Source organism: Euleptes europaea, chromosome 3, assembly GCF_029931775.1.
Source record: "Euleptes europaea isolate rEulEur1 chromosome 3, rEulEur1.hap1, whole genome shotgun sequence".
NCBI lineage: Eukaryota > Metazoa > Chordata > Lepidosauria > Squamata > Sphaerodactylidae > Euleptes > Euleptes europaea.
This window is the reverse complement of record NC_079314.1, coordinates 72,859,609-72,881,727: the sequence shown is the minus strand read 5'-3', so window position 1 is coordinate 72,881,727 and position 22,119 is coordinate 72,859,609. Positions and strand designations below refer to the sequence as shown.

Here is a 22,119-nt window from a genome sequence, read left to right as displayed (position 1 = left end):
AGCCTCTTCAGTTTGTCATCTAGAACTTTCTTCATCTGCCAAACCTTTCCTGAACTATTGTAACTTTACTCTTTCTGCTTTGTCAGTGATCCCATTCTCTTTTTCATTATTTTTATGACATCCTCTCACATGCCTCCACTGCAGTCCTATTAATCCAGTACAAACTGAACGCACTCTGAGTGGGCCTTGTTCCACTTTTGTGTCCTTTTCAGTGCTTAGCACACTGATGGCACTAGATAAATGCTGAATAAAAAGCACTACAGCTAGCAATTACATCCTATGTGATAATTACATGGAAATTTTGATACCTTTTCTCGCTTGTGTAATATGCCTACTTATGGTTTAGGCTTCTAAGAGCCAAATTAGAAGTGACAGCATCCCAAGTCCACCACAGGGATGCCTCCACCATTTTAGGGATGAAACTCCCTCTGTTTACAAACGCTGCTGGGCCTGATCAAGACTGGAACAGCAGCAAGGGGAGGAGGGGCACCTGTTTCCCCAGCCCACATATTGTTTTCAAGAGCTCCAATGCCAGGGGTCTGGGCTCTTGAAAACAGCACTGGGGGGGAGGAATCCCTCTCACCCCATGCCACAGTCCCCAACGGTGGAGGTGTCCCCACAGTGAACTTGGGAATGCTGTCACATCTAGTTTGGCTCTATGTAGTTGAATGTCTATGGTGATTTTATAATACAATCATGGCAATGTTGCATATTTGCAAGTTCACATTTAATTAAGATTCCTCTTTTACTTACAGTACTTGAAGGTTAGGGAGCTGATCACAGACTGTTTCAGGAAGAGATGTGATCTGGGCTCCTGTTAGGGTACTGTTAAGAAATTACAGACAGTTATGGTGCAGTGCTTATCAATCTATAGTCCAATCTGCAACCAAAGTAAACTCAAGTGCAATAATAAAATTCTATTTAGTGCCACAGGCTCTGTTCATAGCTTAACAGGCTGACAGTCCTCTTTACACAGAAGAGGAACACACACACTTTTCTCTGATCTTCACTGGGCAGGGCACACATGTACACTCCATGCCAAGGCACAATGTACACGATTCTTCCCCCTCAAAAGGAAGTGGGGGGAGTCCCATGTGAATCAGGCTTAAGTATGTATTGGTCTTCGCATGGAACACTTGCCACAGCTGATACACTATGTTCATGGTGGAGGGTGTGTGTGAATGCACTCTTTCCCCACCGTGCAAAGAGGATTGCTGACCCGGTAAGTAAATTAATTCAGACACAGAGTCAAGGAGATCAGACTAGCTCAAATCTGAGTACTTTAGCTTAAACAGGTTGTAGATTGGATTGCAAATGGTTGGTTGAAGGACAGCTCATTTAAAACGAGTCAACATCTGCAATAATTAATGCCATCTGCTTGGAGGGGTAACATGAACTATCTGTCTGGTACTTACAGGCTTTCCAGACTTCTTGTCCCGGTCAGATCAGGGAACTCTGTTATCTGTGAAGCACCATTTAAAGTCCTAAAGTTACAAATACAACATAATTAGTGGGACATCTTTTAAAAATAGGACTGAAGAGGTTGCTGTTCAGAGGTAATGCTTTAAAAGATGTGAATACATACAAGCTTCTGAGTTCAGGTAAATGCTGAAAAGCAGATTTCCCCACAATCTGAATAGGATTGTCATAGAAATGGCTGTGAAGAAGAAGAAAGAACAGATGTAACAGTAAAAGTTTATATCTTATAACAGTTGTGCAAAAAACTGGGTGGTTCTCATAAAGCTTTCATGGCCTTGCCCACAACCTGTTCATTAAAGCCCCCCCTGCCAGGGCTCATGCTTCTAATGTGCCACAAATAGATTTCCCCTGTTTCTTAAACTTGCTTCCCATATTACAATGATGTGCTTATTATGGCTTGCACCAGTTACGAGTTCATGGGTTTAGTGTTGACCACGAGTAAAATGTTTAGAGTAGAAATGAGATAGTTGCAAAGAACATGTGAGGTAATGCTCTAAGTGGCCTCACACAACAGTTTAACTGGTGTGTCATTGCTCTCAAAGGCAAGCCCAGTGTAAAAAAGGTTTACATTGTAATTTTTAAAAACTTTGTTCACCATTTCACATTTTTTATGTATCACTGTAATATGTATTTGCTTAATACAGTATGGACCGAGTAAGTTATTCTTGCTAGTTAATATCAACATATCTGACTTTGTCATTGGCTCAATACATTGATAATAAATAATAATTGTATTTGTTTATTTATTTCATTTCTAAGTGGCTTACATTGTTCTCCTCTTAAATGTTATGGCAGCGTTTCCCAACATGTGGGCCTCAACCCAAATGTGGGTCATGAAGCCTGCGAAAGTGGGTCCCGGGCTTTTGTAATTTTATTGATTTGTGGCTGCTCCGTTTTTTAAAGTAGGTCACTATGATGGACAGCCTCTAGTTCTGCCCTCCAAGCATCCCAGCAAATCCCTGCCTACGGGGGAGTAGGCAGATACTAAGCAGCATCAGCCAATGAGAGGCTGTGGAACCTCTAGGTTGGGGAGGATGAGGGATAGTCTGTCGCTGCCTCAGAGAGGGCTTGGGGAAGCAACCGAGGAACAGGGAAAACGACCAGGAGATTAGTTAGGCTTCGCCCAGTGAAGGAGCAGTACTCAGACAACTATAGTATAGGTAAAGGACTCAGGGCCAATAAAGAGGCAGGAATAGAGCCAGTACCTTGTGTTACCCTAGGGATATAGTAGGTTAGGGACTTGTGAGGGGGTTGAGGAAAATATCCCAAGAGACAAGCTAACCCTCTTTTGACAGGCTGAGATTCTTGGGTTTAATGAGAGTTCCAAATGAAATCATTCTTTCTGTCTCTTTGTCAGAAAGCACCCAGTCAGTTCAGTAAAGCTGTGGGTGTGTGAAACTATAGCAGTTTTAAAGCAGAGTTCTGCTGTCCCTTGCTGTAACCACACAATAACTTGTTACATTTCTTGTCTTATCCACCAAACCACTAAACAATGTGCCCTTTTAAAGAAGAGACAATGCACTTATTTTTTATGTTGTGAAAGGAAGATGTTGGTGTGAATCACTCCAGGAGAAGGGGAGGGTGGTAGTAGTAGAAATCACCTCAGATTCCTATACTACCTCCCTGGGCTTCCTCTATAACAGTAGCATGCAGTCTGGCACAATTATTTGTTAACATTGCCTGATTGACCACTTACAACCCACACCATAACCAACATCAACTTGATCACACCTAAAATCAACTTGGTCACTGCTAATGGGTGGTGTGATAGAGTGGGTGGGAAACTGGCAACTCTGGGTATGCTGGCCGTCATTGTCACCACACCAAAAAGGCTGGGAACCACCATGTTATGATCCTAATAAGAGTGGTTGAAGAAGTTACCCAGTGATCCTAATGTTTAAAATTATTTTATCCCATCTGTATGCCCGAGCTGTATGTGCCTAGCAACAAATATACAGATCTAAAGCTCAACTGAGAGCCAGAATGGTCTAGGGCTTAGAGAGTGTTGGATTAGGATCTGGAAACCCAGGCTGCAATACCCACTCTGCCATGGGCTTGCTGGGTGACTGGCTTAGGCCAGTCACTCTTTCTTAAGCTCACCCTACCACACAGGGCTGGTGTGAAGACAAATGGAAGAAAGAAAGGGTGGGATGAAAATGTTCGAAATAAATAACACACAATCTAATGCCTTTAAGCATTGGGTCCACAAACAACATGATACATTTGTCCCAATTACATTCCCAGGTCAGGTCAGCAGCTCAGCTCTGGAAGTCTGCACTTGCCAGGTGCGCTTGCTCTAATTCAGATTAAGATCATGGTGCACAAGGAAAGAGTGCATAAGCCTTTCTTCTGTGCTGACCCAAAATGGCCCTATGAGGGTGCTTTGTCCAGTTCAGAAAACCTAAGTGTACCCAGGGTTGCCAGCTCCTAAAAAATTAATTGCTATGGTTTGGTCTTCTTATTATAGAAAGAATTGTCTTGTGCTACTTTCTTGAATTCCACAGCTCCTAAAAAAAGGCTGTCTGACCAATGGCATAATGTCACTTCCGAAGAAAACTGATGCCTAGCAACCTATCAGTACACAAGGAGCCCTTAATGTGACAAAGAATGTTCCTCCTGGGCCTGTTTCATGCCAGGAAAACGGTACATTGGGGAAAGCTTAAGCACCCTTTCCCTGTGATCCTGAACCAAACTGGGCCTGCAGGCTGGTGGCAAAATATTACCTGGAGATGCATGTGGGGAAGCTGTATCATGTGGTTTGGCCCTGCATCTCATACACATGGATCAGCAACCTCTATGTGGGGCTGTAATGGTTAAATTGGCCTTGAGAAGTAACAAGTTGGATGTAGAAGAATATAAAAGGCATGGGGAGACTGCATTATCATTGTGGGCGTCTTAGAAGCAAATATAACTTTCTAAATGTTGGTTACAGGCATTCTCACTAGGGATGCTGCAAATGTTCAAGTATCCCTAATTTTTACATTGTAATTCAATATGTAATAGTACCCTATTTCACTGATCCCCAAACTGGGGAGATAGGTAGCTATTGAGAAGGGCATGTGAGACCAGTATGGGGGGCGGGAAGCAAATTACTGGTAACAGACCTTTATAGAAGGAAGAAGGGGTGTCATAAAGTTTAAGAAGCACTGGCCTATCATATAAACTGCTCATAAAAGATTCATAATTATTATAATTAATTTCATTTTCAGTATGTAACAAACTGCTGCTACTTACATTGCTATAAGTGATGGATTGCTCACAAATGCTTGCTCAGGTATTAACTTGATATTATTACTATGAAACCCCCTACAAATGAAAAAACAACAACAGGAAAGTATGTTGAAATATTACCTCTCTGTGAAAGCCACATTTTATATTATATTGTATAGTAACATGAAACAAATGAGAAAAACTGTAGCAATGGGTTTCCTTTGGTTTCCTGGGTATTATCAAGGTAGGAATAGTTGAAATATTTTTGTAATTTTGTAACAATGCCACAATTTTTCTCATATCCATAAAATCAGAACCCCCCTCTAATGGCGGCATGATGAAATGTTTTGCAATGCTGTGCCAATGAAGTAGTTGGGCATGTCAGATACATCAACACAGTCAAGGGAGCCTGTGGGAGGCAGTGGTTAGAGCTGGGGTAGGTAAACCTGAGCACACATGCTGACAGCAGCACACCAGACCATTTTGCTTGGCGCTGGTAGCACTGCTGGGGCCAGAAGTGAGGGAGAAGGCTTAGGGCCAGCATTATCAGACTTGTACATGGTGAATCTCTGGAGTGTTGGCAGGGCTGCTGTGCCCTGGTTTGTTCCAAGCCTGCTTCCAAGTACAATTTTAATCCCCCCCCCCAATTTTGTTTGCCAGCACACCAGCATCTTCACGGGTACACATTCAATTTGTCAATCCAAAAAGATTACCCACATCTGAGTAAGAGCATTAGGAGTGGGAAGACCTAGGTTCAAATTCCGACTTTGCCATGAACTTCACTGGGTGACCATGAGCTAGTCACACTCACTTTCTCTCAGCTTAGTCTATCTCACAGGGGTTGTTGTGAGGATAAAAATGGGAAAGGGAGAACCATTTATCCCACTTCGACCTTGTTGAAGTAAAAAAATTGACAGATAGCTGTTTACATGGTACATTTCTACTGAAGTAAGTTTATGCAACTTGCAGCCTGATCTGATATGTGCTTATTTGTTTTATTTATTTATTTCATTTAAAAAGATAAAAGTGCGCTGTCGAGTTGCAACCTACTCCTGGCGACCCCATGAAGTTCCACCTTATGGGGTTTTCAAGGCAAGAGATGAGCAGAAGCGGTTTGCGATTGCCTTCCTCTGCATAGCAGCCCAGTCTTCCTTGGGAGTCGCCCATCCAAGCACCAACCTAAATTAGCTTCCAAACTCTGACAAGATTGGGCTAGCCTGAGCTATTAGGGCTGCTATGTGCTCCATTTATACACTGCCTTTCTCCCCAATGGTGACCCAAAGCAACTTACATAATTCTCCTCTCCTCCATTTTATCTTCACAACAAACTCATGAAATAGGTTAGGATGAGAGTGGGTGACTAGCCCAAGGTCACCCATCAAGTTTCCATGGCAGAGTGAGGATTTTAACCTGTAAGTAAGTTCCGCTTAGTTTAATGAGACTATCCCAATGTAAGTATACATAGATTTGCAGCTTTAGGCAATTATCCTCATCCTGCATTTTGGACAAAACTTCAGTTAAAGTTAACAGAACTTCCAAGTAAATGTGTCTTGGATTGGAATGTCAGTATCTGTGCATATGAATAAGATTCAAGGGTCTATTGTACATGTTAACATTTGACATGGCTTCTTTATGACAGTGTTTGAAATGAACTAGCGAAACAATGTAATTACTGCTATTTTTTAAGAAGGAAGCAGATTGCCTCCAAATTAATTACTGCATTTTATTCACATGAGTAATAATCTATTGTTAAGAACAAAAGAAGCAACAAAGTATTCAGCAGGGCCAGTAATGATTTGTGTGGGAAATGTTCATTTGTTCAATCAGGTATGAAAAAGCTTCCCAGTTTCAAACCAAAGCACTGGATGGTTCACTGATGCGATCTTATTCATTGCTTGGGCAAGTTTATCAGCTGGGGCCATTACAGTGGCTGGCTCAGAAATCTGGCAGCAGAAGAAAATTGTGTTTCTAATGGAAAAGCCTGAACAGTTGAAGTATGAAGGCAGAATGCCACACTGATGATTCTTGCACATTCCTATGCTTAATACCCCCTCCCCAAATTCATACTGCTTTAGTTTCATATTTACTTAAGGTGGAGTTATACATTATGCAGTTCTGTGATGTGTTTCTGGAGGTCTTTATTTGTTGGGGTGGTGGTGGTAGCGGCAGCTGTGATTTAAAGGAACTGGAAAGTTGGTGGGGGGAAGGGTTATTTCACTTTCCTCTTATACCTTTTCCCTGCTGAAAATTGCTACCCACAAGCTCCTTTGAATCCCAGAGAGGATTCATATTCATATTTTCCCCCAGTGGAGGTAAAAATAGATTGGGGATTGTGATATTTGCAGGGAAGGGGGAAAATATGAAAATGCCCCTGCCTACACACTGGTCTTCCTTGTTAAATCACAGCCTCTGTGGTTGCTGTGTATAAAAACAAATACACATGCAAACTTTGAGGGAAATAATAATGAAACTACATAAAATGTGTAATAAAAATTTAGGGTTGCTAACTCTGGACTGGGAAATTTCTGGAGCATTGAGGGTGGAGCCTGGGGAAAGCATAGTTTGGAGAAGAGAGGAACCTCCACAGGATATAATGCCAGAGTCCGCCCTTCAAAGCAGCCATTTTTTTCCAGGGGATCTGATCTCTGTTGTCGGGAGATCAGTGGTAATTCCAGAGGATATCTTGGTACCACCTGGAGGTTGGCAACCCTAAATGTAACAGGAAAGCACACTGAAAACAGAGTAATGACCATGCAGGCAAAACTGAGTGCAGACAAACTAGTTATTTCACCAGCAATGCAACAATAATGTGACTCCAACATATACTTAATGCCCATACCTATCAGGCTATTTTTGAATGAGCAAGGTTATTTTTTAAAAATGCGGTGCAGCAATCAAATATTTAATACCCCCTTGTGGAGCTGGAAGTGATACAGACCAGCATTGTGTCGGCCTGCTGACCATATGTTTCAAGTATTTAAGGAGATGAAGAAAGCAGGCTAGGAATAGGGGGTGGTAAAAGGGTGTAACGGTGCAGGTAGACGTGGCTAGAACAGAAGGAATGAGAAATGCGGGGGGATACAGGGCTTACTATGGAAGGTTTATTACTAAAAAGTATGGCAGTCCCTTTGCATGGGCATACTCTGAGTAACTGGAAATATCACACAAAAAGAATGTAAGCTCAAAAATGCATGTGAGAAACTGCTCCCACTCAGGGAAAAAGAAAACCTTTAAGAGTAAGAACAAGAACTCGAGGTTAACGCAGAGCTTGACAGAGATTCCAGTTTATGGAAATAAGGAGACAGACACCAAAGAGCAAAATGAGTTCAGCAGAAGTGACTAGAGGGATCCCCCTAGGGAGAAATCCTTCCTTGGTTCACTTTATGCAATTTGTACTATACTTTCATTTTTAATTTGACTACAGGAGAGACTAACCTAAGGGTGGAAAAACTGAATGCCACTATCTGGCAATATATTCAGTTGCTGATATAAGAAACATGAGAGGCATATGTCATCCTTGAAAGAACCTTCTAATTTTGAAGGGATGATACTCATCATGAATTATCATGTGAATAAATGAAGTCTGAGGAATTTTGGAATCTAGTTGAATGTATTGTTTTGATTCAGGGAACTGAGGGCTGCTCACTGTGTAAAAAGAACGTCATTTGTGAAGTAATCCTCTGAAAGCCAACCTCACTGGCAGAACTCCCAGATGATATCATAATTTATGTTCAATGTCTCCGGGTTGGAAAGAGTCTGTTGCAAGTGGAACCATCATTCATTTAGATTCTAATGGTTTCTTTTTAATGTCTAAAAGTATGTGTTTGGCCATCCTTAGTGGCATCTGGAAGTGCGTACTGCACGTGGCAGCATGGGAAATATTGAATTGATTTTTGGTCCAAATACATTTTTAGTGTGGCAAATGTTTCCATATGTTCAAATAACACTACTTTAGATGGAGAAGGAGAATATAATGCAAAATAACATCGGTGCCAGGGAACTACACTTGGGATACAACTTGCATCTTCTGTCGTCCAGAGAAGCATTCCAGAAGCTGGAAGACTTGATTCCAGGGGCCCCTTGAAACTCTCTGTGCACTGTCTGGAAAGATTTAATATGCCTTTTTATATAGTAATGAACTGAAGTTAAATACCATGGGCAAGGCAAAACACATCCTGAGTATAATCCAGCAAGGAGTATTATCACTGATTCCAATTGACACCAATTAATTTTGATGTGACTGTCCTAGGTTGCAGTGTTCTGCTACTTGATTGCAACTGATTTTTCCAGAATTGTGCTACTATTTAGTCTATATATTGGCCAAGTACCTGGTCAAGTGTATATGATTGATCATTGGGAAAACTATCACAGCAGGAAGAAATTTTTCATCCATTTGCAATGTTCAATTTATCACAAAAAGATTGATTTGATGGGGGAGAATTGTCTCAGTTACTATGTTATGTCTACCAACAGGCAGATTTTCAAATGTAGAGATTAGGGGGCTACCAGTGGGAGAGGGGTGTGCACAGGTGGGATATGCAAAAAAGCACCTAAGTGACAACAATGACTCTTCGACAAATCTTAATGAGTATCTAGTCACAGAGCTGTCTGTTGCAGCTGCTACCCATCATTCAGTACTATCCACATCTCTTGTTTCTCTAGAGGCAATTGTCAAACACACATAGGAAAGGATGCTCCCCATGCTACAGCCATGAGTGAGGCCTGCAGTGAGAGAGACCAGTGGAAAGCCAGCTGTCCCTCTGTATGCTTGCGATCCTCTTGTTCTAGAAAGTTTCCTCCACCTTTTCAGATTGTATGAAAGAAAGAAACCATGGCCAACATGGTAAAAAGATGGTGAGGAAATTCATAATGTTACTTAGGGCTGCCATCTCTGGGCTGGAAATTTCTTGTAGAGTTCAGGCTAAAGCCTAGAGGTGGGGTTTAGGGAGAGGAGGTACCTCAGCAGAGTATGATGCCATATAGTCCACCCTCCAAATAGGGTTGCCAGACCCCCCTCCTCAGGGGGCAGGGGATCCCCCACTTTGGGTCCCCTCCCCCTGGTGCCGTCCAGCTGGCCACCAGGGGTCTTACCAGGCTTAAAATGAGACGTAGGCTTCGACATCTCCTGTGTGATGATGTCTCTTCCAGAAGTGATGTTATCACACAGGCAACGACAGAGGATACACTTTGGTACTTGGGCAAAACTCTATGGTAAAAACAGCTTCTACTGTTAGAATGGATACTAGTCATGCTGCATACCTATTCTCTCTAGTATCAGAGGAGCATGCCTATTATATTGGGTGCTGTGGAACACAGGCAGGATGGTGCTGCTGCAGTCATCTTGTTTGTGGCTTCCTAGGGACACCTGGTTGGCCACTGTGTGAACAGACTGCTGGACTTGATGGGCCTTGGTCTGATCCAGCAGGGCCTTTCTTATGTTCTTATGTACAATAGAGTTTTTGCCCAAATATCAGAGCATCTCCCTTATCAGCGCTGACATGATGGCGTCACTTCCAGAAGTGATGTTATCGGGCGGGCGACGTTGAGGCCAAGGCCTCATGTTAAGCCTGGTAAGATCCTTCCCACACCTGCTGATGTAGGGTTGCCAACCTCCAGGTACTAGCTGGAGATCTCCTGCTATTACAACTGATCTGCAGCCAATAGAGATCAGTTCCCCTGGATTGGACTCTATGCCATTGAAGTCCCTCCCCTCCCCAAACCCCGCCCTCCTCAGGCTCCGCCCCAAAAACCTCCTGCCGGTAACAAAGAGGGACCTGGCAACCCTATGCTGATGGCCAGGGGGGACCTGGCAACCCTACCTCCAAAGCAGTCATTTTCTCTAGAGGAACCAATCTCTGTAGTCTGGATAAGCTGTAATTTTGGGAGATCTCCAGGTCCCACCTGGAGTTTGGTAACTGTTTCCCACACCTGAGAACAGATAATCATGTGGATCTTTCATATACTATGATGGCCTTGGTCTCCACTGAAATCTCCGAGTAAATATTCATAGCAGATAAAACAATTGTCTTCAGATTTATATGTTTACTGTTCATGGTTCCACATCAACAACTTTGTGCTTGGTTGCCAATTGGAAAACTATGCAACATTTATCTCTATTACCAATTGATATTAAGAAGGTAAATAAGTCAGACATAAGGGTTTGCAATTTTGTTACATTGCTCAAAAGGTTTTCTCCATTTGTCATTGCATTCTATTATTTTCCCATGAGATTCAATGGGAAATGCATACTGCAAGGCAGTAACTTTTTTGTTTTCCATCCAATTGAGATGAAATTTTCTCTAGTTGTGCCAAATTTCAGCTAGCTAGGAGAAAGGCTCCCAGTTTACATGTTGCCTCCCAAGAACAGCAGGCAGCAAGACAGAAGAGCAGGACAGACTAATAAACCAAGGCAGGTAACATTCTGTTGTGGGCAGAGGCTTGCATTTGACACCCTAAGAAAGGAAGGCAGCTGTAAAGAGGGGAATGCTGGCATGAAAAGATAGGCAGCAGCAACAGACAGAGCAGAGGGTCACAGTTGCCATCTCAGGAAAGGCGGGAAAAGTATGGCAGAAATGGAACAGCAGTTTGGGCTATTCATACTGTAAATGCGATTGTTTAGAGGAAACAAAAGGCTGGAGTACTAGTGCTTAGCGACACAGTGTACTTTGTGTAAACTGCAATGAGTAATACAAGAAGTCTGCATTTGTGTGCACTGAAGATAACCATACTCTCACACAAGATCATGACACTAAAAGAGGCACAGAGTACAAAATTAAACAGAATGAGGACCCAGCTTGCTGGTGGTAAAGTGTAGATAACTGGGGAAGGCAATGGCAAACCACCCTGTAAACACAGTCTGCCTAGTAAATGTTGTGATGTGATATCACCCCATGGGTCAGTAATGACCCAGTGCTTGCACAGGGGGCTAGCTTTACCTTTACCACAACTAAGATTTAAAATTAATATGAAAGGGACAAGGAAACAAGGGCAAACCCTAAAAGATTAGCTAAATATAGCAACATTGTCTCATACACTTGTAAAAATAGCAAACAAATGTCATTCTTTCTCACACAGTCAGTCACACAGAGGCTATGTAATTTTCAGAGCACCAGAAATAATATGAAAATACTCAGTCATAGAAAGAAAAGAAGTAGCTCAGTCAAAGAGATGCTGGTTGTGGGAAACACAGTGGAAAGACAGACATATCAGGAATCATCCGTTCAGTGCCAAGACCTGTTAACTCTGTGGAGTAGAAAGGTACCCTGGCAGTGAAATTATCTTCAGACTCTTTCCCTCCTTATAACCAAATCTCAACTCACTCTCTAAACCAGGTAACCTATTACTGTGTGTGTGTAAAGTGCCGTCAAGTCGCAGCTGACTAATGGCGACCCCTTTTTTGGGGTTTTCATGGCAAGAGACTAACAGAGGTGGTTTGCCAGTGCCTTCCTCTGCACAGCAACCCTGGACTTCCTTGGTGGTCTCCCATCCAAATACTAACCAGGGCTGACCCTGCTTAGCTTCTGAGATCTGACGAGATCAGGCTAGCCTGGGCCATCAAGGTCAGGGCAACCTGTTACTAGAATAACAGATATTAATGTTAACAAAAGTAATTAGCTAATAAATGAATATACATCAGAACTCAGTAGCGCTGTTTGCAAGAAGCAGCAATGTGTGTTCATTTTAAAACTAAACCAAATAAAGAACCTGGATAAATGTGAGGTTTAAATCACATGTTGAGCCACATATGTGTTTAAGATAAGAATTACCCATTGCTTGTACAAATTGACATTATGTATATGCTATATACAGATTGTAACATGCTTTAAAACTGTTCTTTGTACACTGCCTCAATGTTTTGATGGTACACATTTTTATGGCAATACTACTGTGACAATTCCATAGACATCCTGCAATACAGTAAAAAAAAACCCAATATGGAATTCCAAGAACCATAGTCCTTCCAGGGCTCATAAAACAAATATCTGGAAACAACCTTAAAATTAGGCTTTTTTATTGTAAAAAAGTGCAACATCACTAGATGCAAGTATGTCCATGCAAGCCATCCTTTTCAGTACTGCTTTTTGCTCTCAGTCTCAGAACAGCCACACATCAATCTCCCAAAGCCTGCCTTGACTACATGCTCCCATCCTCCCCAGTTTCATCCACAGAAAGACACAGACAATAATAATACAACAATGTTTATTTCTCCATTCTTCCTTTCCTCTTGCAGTGCTGAAAATTTGTTGCCTTTTTGCCATGAGGTGAAGTTCCTGCTCATTTTTATTTATAGCAACACCAAACATGTGACACTTGAGTTCTGTGACTGGAATTCCTAGTAATGTATTTTGGTTCTAAAAACCAATGGATGGTGGCCCTAAACTCTATGCTATTTCTCTGGGTGGCTGTAAGCTCTGGCAGAAGGAAAAAAGGCAGACACCGTAATTATGCCTGTCGTCCCGCCCCCCAAGGCTAATATCCGTTTGGGAGATGCATTTTGGGTCCAAGAAGCAGCATGTGAAGAAGTGAAAAATTAATCTCTCCGGTGTCATGTTTCTGATCCAAACTTGATCCCCTACGGTTGCTTTAAAAGACCAACAGTGCAATCCTAAGCAGAGTCATATCCTTTAAAAACCATTGATTTCAGTGGATTTAGCAGAGTGTACCACTGCTGAGGGTTGCATTGTTAATCTCACATCTGGACTTCCAAATGAGACACTTCAGCATCACATGTAGTTTGACCCTAAGTTAGGAAGCAAAGAGTACAACTGTAGCTGCAGAGCCAGAATTAATTTTCTTTTTCCTAGCCTGCTACGAAGGACTTGCTGTTTCCAATATTTACAAGGCATTCGGTTATCCCGAAAGACGTCATCACTGAAATAAAGAAATCTGAAGACCAGACAAAGGGAGTCTTAACAGCTTGAAAGTTTGTACTTACAGTTCTTTCAGGCTTCTGAGTGCTCTGACAGAGGTTGGGAATTCATCCAGATTGTTGTAATTTAAATCTCTAGATAAAAAAACAACAACATAGTAGTTAGGTTAGACATACAATTTATTGCATTCTTATTGTAGTATTTGTGTATAGCTGTATCCTACCTGCATAGCATTTACAGGCCTATAAACTAAGATACCTTCAGAGGCATAAAGTATTTATTCATTATCATCTTCACTTTTTGATTAGTCCTAAGAAAAGGTATTATGTGGCTTCTGTTTTTAACTTTTCTTTGGACCAATGCAGCTTTCTGCAATCATCAATATATATAATTCTGAATGGGGCCACCGAGTGTGGATTAAGAGATAAGCAAAATAAACTACAGATGGGGGATTTCTCTACCAACCTGAAGGAAGTCCCAGGTTTGCAGAATATATGTATTAAATTTTAGATTTTTCTGCAAACCTTCAGATTAGTAGAGAAATTCCCCCCTCTATACACACATTCACATAGGGGGATTAAAACTCCCAGAATAATAGAAACAATGACTGTACCTTTAAGAGCTCTGTTTTTGCAGTTTACTAGGCAACCACAACAATATTACTGAGCCTTCCAAGCCTTGGTTTCTGTAAAGCAAAGTTGGGCGGGGGGAGCAGGGGTAGACTTGGAGGCCAAAACAGTCCTGGAAAGGGTCTTGTCCCCACTCCTGTAATGACCCCTGATGGAGGAGGACTCACCTGGCATAAGCCTGGCAGTAATCACTGAAGACTCGCTACCCACTTAACTGGATGTGGCCCAGCAAAAGCGGCCAATGCACAGTTGGGCCTAGCTCATCAGTGGTGGCCACTGCACAACTAGGCCTGGCGGTGGCAGCCACCATACATCTGGAGATTAGATGCCCCAACCCATTCTCAAAGGTCTCCCATTTGTCTCTGTTTATTTTGGGAAGAACTGAATTAACCCTCAGAGAGAATCTGTGACTGGAGGGAAATTATTTGGGATGGGACTTTGTTTATCAAGTTTCACCCCCACCTGGTAATTTTACCTAATTCAGTTGCCTAATTTTACCTGCCTAATTTTACCAAATTCAGCTGCCTAATTTTACCTAATTTTTAGCTGCCTAATTTTACCTAATTCTTTACCTTTAGCAAGAGGAGTCCCAACAATTAATGTCATACTTTTCAAATGACTCTTACAGAAAACATTTGCAGTGATGCTTTTCATAAGAAATCAATTAGCAAAACCAAGCCACTGATGTAGGCACTATCATCCAACGCAATTTAAAGTAATTTGCATTAAAATCTATAGAAGCAAATATGAACAGACAGCTTTATCCAGGAAAAAGTTGTCTCCAAGATCAATAACTTAAGAATGACAAGAATTTATTATTCATAATATTAGCTATATTCTTGAAATACCACTGTTGTACTTCACTGCCTACAAAAACAACAATATTATAATTTGGGTTATACTCTATTTTCATGTAGTCATCAGGAATGATTACCCTGAGCCTTTAGTAATCTCAAAAGCATGTTTGGCTTTTAGGCTTTTTGCAGAATGTTAGTGAAAACAATGAAAATAAAGCACAACAAATAAAAGGTCAACTCACAAAGTCTCTAGGCTGTGGAGACCATCAAAGCATTTCTTTCCCAGGGAGTAGATTCTATTGTTATGGAGATGTCTGCAGTGGGACATTAAGAACACAAATCAGGAAAATTTGCTGCTCAAGAGTGGACCTCAGGACAATATTTTGATGGCTAAATCTAAAAACATTTATTTTTTTAGGCAGACATGTATAATCTGCTGAATTAGTAATTATACAGAATAAACTGCAAAGGAAGGCCAACATCAAAAAAGATTAGAACATTTTAGATTTAGTTTAGATTAGTTACATTTCAGATCTTTTTGAAAACAAGAGATTGGCAACATTTGCTGTCCACGTAAGAAAATAACTATTGTTTCTAATTGGTAAAAAGGGACACTACGGAATAGAAAGAATATGGTAGTGGTGGAAAGTGCTGTCAAGTTGCAGCTGACTTATGGCAACCCCGTAGGATTTTTGATGCAGGAGACAAGCATTGTCTGGCTCTGTGTAGCAATCCGAGACTTCCTTGGTGGTCGCTCATTCAAACACTAACCAGGGCTGATCCTGCTTAGCTTCTGAGATGTGATGAAATTGGGCTATCCTGGGCCATCCAGGTCACGGAGAAAGCATACAGTGTGCATCTTTCTTAGGAGGCTGGCAGTCACAAAAAAACTGAGGACAAGCAAAGCTCCCCAGGTGCTTAAATAATGTACACATAGGCCAGTTTCCTGAAATTCCAGCCATGCTCTACAGCTGCAGAGTTCAATCACAAATGCAGAAAGTACCTTAAGAAAAGATACCTGTCAGTTGGATAAGGGTAGCCTGGATTGTAGCAACCTGCCGGTCAAAGAATACCTATTGTGATTGTGGCAAACCTGCATGCTCAATAACGGCATACCAGACAATCTGATGGTTAGGGTGCCTCAGTGGTGGAGCATCTGCTTGGCATACAGAAGGTCCCAGGTTAAATCCCCAGTATTTCCAGAGGACAGTACTGTCTGCTGTGACTGGCAGCACCTCTCAAGGGTTTCAGGCAAAGGATCAGAGATGACTTGAAAGACTTTTGACTGAGACCCTTGAGAGTTTCTGCCAGTCAGAGCACACAATACTCTCTTTGATTGACCAATGGTCAGCTTCATGTGTTCCATCACATTTCCATAGGAGCTTGTGTATGCAGAATCCAATACATATAAGCACAAACCGCACAATCTAAAACCACACAAATCTGAGTATACATACAGATGTCTGTATAATGAATATGATTCACAGTGGGTAGCCATGTTAGTCTGTCTGCAGTAGTAGAAAAGAGCAAGAGTCCAGTAGCACCTTAAAGACTAACAAAAATATTTTCTGGCAGGGTATGAGCTTTCGTGAGCCACAGTTCACTTCTTCAGATACCTTCTTTAAATTTGCAGTGCTCCATTCTGTGCTTCTATAGGTGGTGAAAGATAGTTTGGATAGTCTGCAATGGATTGCATTGAAGTAATCCAGTCATGTGACAATCCACAATGTTTCATTTATTTGCTGATACAGATTCTGTATAAGCAAGTAACACACACAGAGAGAGAGCCAGTGTGGTTAAGAGTGGCAGACTCTAATCTGGATATCTGGGTTTGATTCCCCACTCCTCCACATGAAGCCTGCTGGGTGACCTTGGACCATTCACAATTCTCTCAGAACTCTCTCAGCCCAAACTGAGGCAGGTAATGGCAAACCATCTCTGAACATCTCTTGCCCTGAAAACCCTATGAGGTCTCCATAAATCAGCTGTGACGTGACGGCACTTTCCACCACATAAGTGAGAGAAGTTACACTGACATTTAAAAATGCAAGAATAAAAGGAAAGCATTAATGCATACTGTCCCAACCTCCTCCCAAAATGCTGTTAATTAGGTGTATTTTGGATTTACATTTTTGTTTGTTCCTCCTAAAAATACATTCTCTGGGTTTATATTAGACACTGAAACAAATTAATTCAAGATGCCAACAGGCCAAAGTTTTGGAAAGAGTCAATTAACTATGATGTTATGCACTAAAATGCAATTTAAAAAAAAACTTACAAAACTACTAAACTGGAGAGAGTTCCAAAAGCATAATCTGGGATGTGGTGTATTTTGTTCAGTGCCAGGGTCATTGCCTGAAGCGCTGGCAAATTCCTGAAAGCTTGCACTGGAATATCTGTCAAAGAGTTGTCATCCAGCCACAGGTGTCTGAGTGAAACCAAGCCGCTGAAACAGTTGGGAGGCACAAAGCTGATGTGGTTAGCATCCAGACGTCTAAGAGAAACAGAAATGTAGGATTTAGATTTTTTTTTAATTAGAAAATGCAAATAAACTGATTAAACAGGAAAACATGGGAAATGTTCTGCATTATTAAGTCATCACATCTTATTTTGATTTTTTAAATGTTGTGTACTTTCTTGAATCTTCTTCTTTATATGATATTGTTTTGGGGCGCATATTCTGGTCACCATTAGTTACAAAACAGGGAAAGAGGCCACGAGTTTAATGGAGGAAAGGTAAGATAAAACTGTAGTGAATCTTAATAAAATACTATCTTGTGCTAGGAAATTTTTATCAGTGGTATCTGCTATCTAGTAGCTCATTCATACTAGCAAACCACAACTTTATTCTGCACTCGCAATGTGTGATCCAGTCTTTTAACGAAAACATCATAGAATCATAGAGTTGGAAGGTACTACCAGGGTCATCTAGTCCAACCCCCTGCACAATGCAGGAAATTTACAATACCCTCCCCTTCCACACCCCCAGTGACCCCCACTACAAGCCCAGAAGATGATCAAGATGCATTCCCTCTCATCATCTGCTTAAGGCTACAGAATCAGCATTGCTGACAGATGGCCATCTAACCTCTTCTTAAAAACCTCCAGGGATGGAGAGCTTGCCACCTCCCAAGGAAGCCTGTTCCACTGAGGAACCGCTCTGTTAGGAAAATGCTTCCTAATGTCTAGACGGAAACATTAGGAAGAATTTTCTAACAGTTAGAGTGGTTCCTCAGATGTTTTATAGATGTTTTAGAATCACAGAACAGGGTTGTACATACAATGTGTTAAAGAATAGCACAGAAATACTAGAAATTGTCCTGAAACCCTTGCTTGAGACCCCTAATCTGTATCTCCAAATACATGTCGCTGTTTGCTTTGTTACCCTGGCTTCTCCCAATCCCTTTTTTCTCTCCCTTTGCTCTTCTCTATCAGATGTCAGACTGTAAGCTCCTTAATGGAAGGCCATTTTTGGCTTGTATGTAAAGTGCTATGTTTATTATGACACTATATAAATAAAATGATTACATTAATAACACTATAAAGTGATATAAATATAATGAAGATGTATATAATTTTAGGTGTGGATATGAGAAAATCGAGTTTCATATCTCAAGGCTGGCTGCTGGCCCCTTATGTTAAAATAAAAGAATACAGGTATAGTTCTAGAGTAGACTTACAAGTACAAAAATGTACATAGAAAGCAGACCTTGCTGTGTGACATTCAACAAACCACCACTCACATGCTAATCTACACAATAAAGTTGGCTTGAGCAGGGATGGCCAAATTTTGAAATTTGGGGGCCCAATCTTTTCCAAAAGAGCAATCCAAACAAAAGACTAAAAAAAATATGACCTGCCATTCTTAACATCAAATCAATTCATGAAATTTTATTGAAAATTAAGGGGATGATCAAGCCTGTTCTCTGTGTGGGGCTGGATCATTGTCCTTGTCTGTTTTCCAAATGAAAAGCTGCTTCCACTCACTGAGGATCCTCCATGTTATTATTGCCAGTATAAATGCAGGCGCATGAACACCGGCAGTGGAGCTTCCACATGAGAGTTTTCTGTGCATGCCCTCTGACTGTTATTTTCCCTGCACTGTTTTTCTGCCAGGACACAGGAGGGTTGTTGAAGGACTTTTTAAAAAATTGATGATTGCTACAGTATTATATTGTACAGTGTTATAGCAATTACCCGTGCTTTTTTTTTTTTAACCCTAAAAGCCATCTGGCAGCATGGCGGGGAAAATTACAACCATGATGGCTGATGGTAGAAAATGGCACCGTTGTAGATAGGATCCTTGCAGGGCAAGAAAATCAACACCTTTCCATCCAGATGGCTTGATAACACACTTGGACTGTGTGTTCTTTCCAAAAACGTCAAGAGTAAAGCAGATTTGGGAAAAAGCATACTGAGGACAAGAAAAGGATGGTTAGATCTCAATTAGAGCATGACTTTGTGTGGATGCTCCCCCCCCTCCCACCCCTTTGCTCCAGTTTGGAAGCCAAACCCAAGAAAAACCTCCATGTGGAAGCAGCCAAAATTGAAATTATGAGGCCTTTTTAGACAGTAATTGCCTTCTTTTATCTTGAATCAGTGCTCCTCCCAAGGTGAATTTAAAGCCAGGAAAGAGCTTTTAATTAAATACTGATCTCAGATCCAGCAAAATAGGAGTCCGGCTAAGCAATATAATGTTCCTTCATGTTTTGTTCTGATCTCTTCACAATGCCGTGGGTGCAGTTGTCACCACTGTACTTTCACAAAACAATGCAGGCTGACAGCCAAACCACAAAAGGCCTGAATGCATGCAGCCTTTTTGTTAATGCACAAGGTGATTTCATAGTTGCTGTTAACTCCTCAGTGCTATTCAGCCCACTGATACTTTGGTGGTTTGGAAACTGGGGGAGTGGCACAGAGTGCACCTATCTTGTTGCCTTTCTTGCTCCTAGTTCTACTGCTTTTGCATCTAAACCACAGTTGTGCTGTACTCTGTGTGCAGAGTGACTAGCTTTCCCATTTGCCTCCTCTGGGCGGGCAATCTCTCCAGCATTTCAGCCCTCCCATACTCCCTTGTGTCCAAGGCCAGTGAGAGAAAAGAAGGGGGTGGAAATAACATTGTGTGACACACTGATATCACTTCTTTGTGAACAACTGAATGCGATGTCAGTGCACCAGCAATTTCATCAAAATGCTATGGTATTACCATACAGTTGGGGGGGGGGGTGTTCAGAGCATTTCTGCCCCTTTCCCAAATCCAAAGTGTCTAGGGGTGCCAGGTGCTGCTTCGTGAATGTAAAGATAATGCTGGCTTTGTAATTCATAACATGGCTGGTATCAGTGGTGTGATTTATTACATGGTATTTTGTAAAAGAAGTAGACCACAATATCTGAGAAAAGCAAAACTTGTGTGGTAGAACAGAATAATTTATTATGGTCAAAGACCATGCGATAATAATTGTGACAATGTGTGATAATAATTGCCCCTTGAACAATCAAGTCCATATATGGGGATAATGGAAGCATCACCAAGATGTTTGTAATAACCTAATCCTCCACCCATCCTCTCTTTGATTGAGAGTATTTAAAAGGTAATGTGAACAGTTGCACATATGTGAGAGGGTCTGCCCTGCTTGCCTCCCCTTTTCTTGCCTATTTTGGTAGCTGCCACCACTCAAGCTCTGCCCCTTTCTTTCACTATCGATGGCCTTATGTACAAATAGAGGCTATGTGTGTGTGTGTGTGAACTGCTTCACACCCCCTCCTCCCTGGCTAGCTGTCTGTAGCCAAGTCAGGAGTTTCTGGTCTCATGAATGGACAAGCAGTCAGGCACCTGGTGAAACCTTTTGATCACTGTCTGAAATATTTAAAAGGAGGGGAAAAAATCTTTATATGCAATCTCACTTCATATAGTACAAGAGCACTGGAAAACACTATATTAAGACACTACAGGATGTTACAGAACTAAGAAAAGAAATAAAAACATGAGACTAAGTTGTACAGTCATTAGTATTACTGTGGCATCTCCTTCCAGGGAATGGACACAAGCCCGCTGGAACCCTGATAATAGAGGCTCGTCAGGGCGGCCTTCACTGCATTTCTCCCCCATCCCTGGTTCTTCATTTGCATTCTTTCTCCCAGTATGTCAGATGATTCAACCCTTAATCTCTGAGCTCAGAGAGTTTCACTTTGACCTATTTTGAAATTGGGTTTCAGTCCCCACATGTGCTTCTTTGCACCTCCTATCAAATTAAGGTGTGTGTCCTCAACCTTTTATAGTCCAACTCAGTATATCCAAATAGCCATCTATCTTGCCCCTTCCTGGCAGGTGGACAAATGGTCATCTGCCCATTTGTTTCCCTAAAGGAAAACTCATCTCCTCTCTGCATAAAATCTGAGGAGTTTATTGCTCCATTCATAGCAAAAAAAACTTTCCCCTAAGATCAGGACTTCTCTGGGTGTTCATCAAGGTATCCTGAATTACTCTAAGATCACACAGTTCACCTTACTACTGGGGATAATTTTGGTTCAGTTCACCTTACTACTGGGGATAATTTTGGTTCTTTTAATTTTTTTTAGTATTTAGCATTTGCTTGTGGACTAGCAGTAGCTAGGTGCTAAACTACATGTCATATTAAGAGACCTGTGACTGATTTCCTGTCCTTTATCGTCTTCTTACTAACTGCAGTTGGGAGAACCGTGCTAATTTCCTGATATATATAATCCTGTGTATCACTCTATTCCACACAGAGCACATAGCAGCCTGAGAAGGAGAAATTTGGATCAGAAAAATTGAACTATGTCTTTTTCTCAAACAAATGATCAGCTCGTCTGGCTGCTAATGATTTTTTTAAAAAAACAATAAATTAGTAGATTGTTCATGGCATTCCCAGAACATTAAGTTTGGCCTAAAGAATGGTAGCACAAAAAATATAAGCTAAACAGGACCATGATACTTTCATTAGGACCAACTGGGGTTGCCAACACCAGCTTGAGAAATTCCTGGACATCTGGGGACAGTACTTAGGGAATGCAGAGTTTGGGGAGGGTAAGGAACTCAGTGGAGATGGGATGCCATAGAGTTCACCCTCTGAAGCTGCCATTTCCTCTAGGGGAACTGATATCAGGAAATTG

The 22,119-nt window shown here is 41.5% G+C and overlaps 1 protein-coding gene across 1 annotated transcript in view; it reads right to left on the bottom strand.

Moving 5' to 3' along the window:
• LGR5 (leucine rich repeat containing G protein-coupled receptor 5) overlaps window positions 1-22,119 on the bottom strand; it is an 81,873-nt gene that overhangs the window by 12,096 nt on the left and 47,658 nt on the right. Inside the window, exons 5-11 of the mRNA XM_056847310.1 lie at window positions 17,264-17,479; window positions 15,228-15,299; window positions 13,625-13,693; window positions 4,714-4,785; window positions 1,586-1,657; window positions 1,416-1,484; window positions 754-825 (exon numbers count right to left, since the gene is read on the bottom strand). Of these exons, the coding sequence (XP_056703288.1) occupies window positions 754-825; window positions 1,416-1,484; window positions 1,586-1,657; window positions 4,714-4,785; window positions 13,625-13,693; window positions 15,228-15,299; window positions 17,264-17,479 (642 nt within the window). The remainder of the gene's footprint in view (window positions 1-753; window positions 826-1,415; window positions 1,485-1,585; window positions 1,658-4,713; window positions 4,786-13,624; window positions 13,694-15,227; window positions 15,300-17,263; window positions 17,480-22,119) is intronic.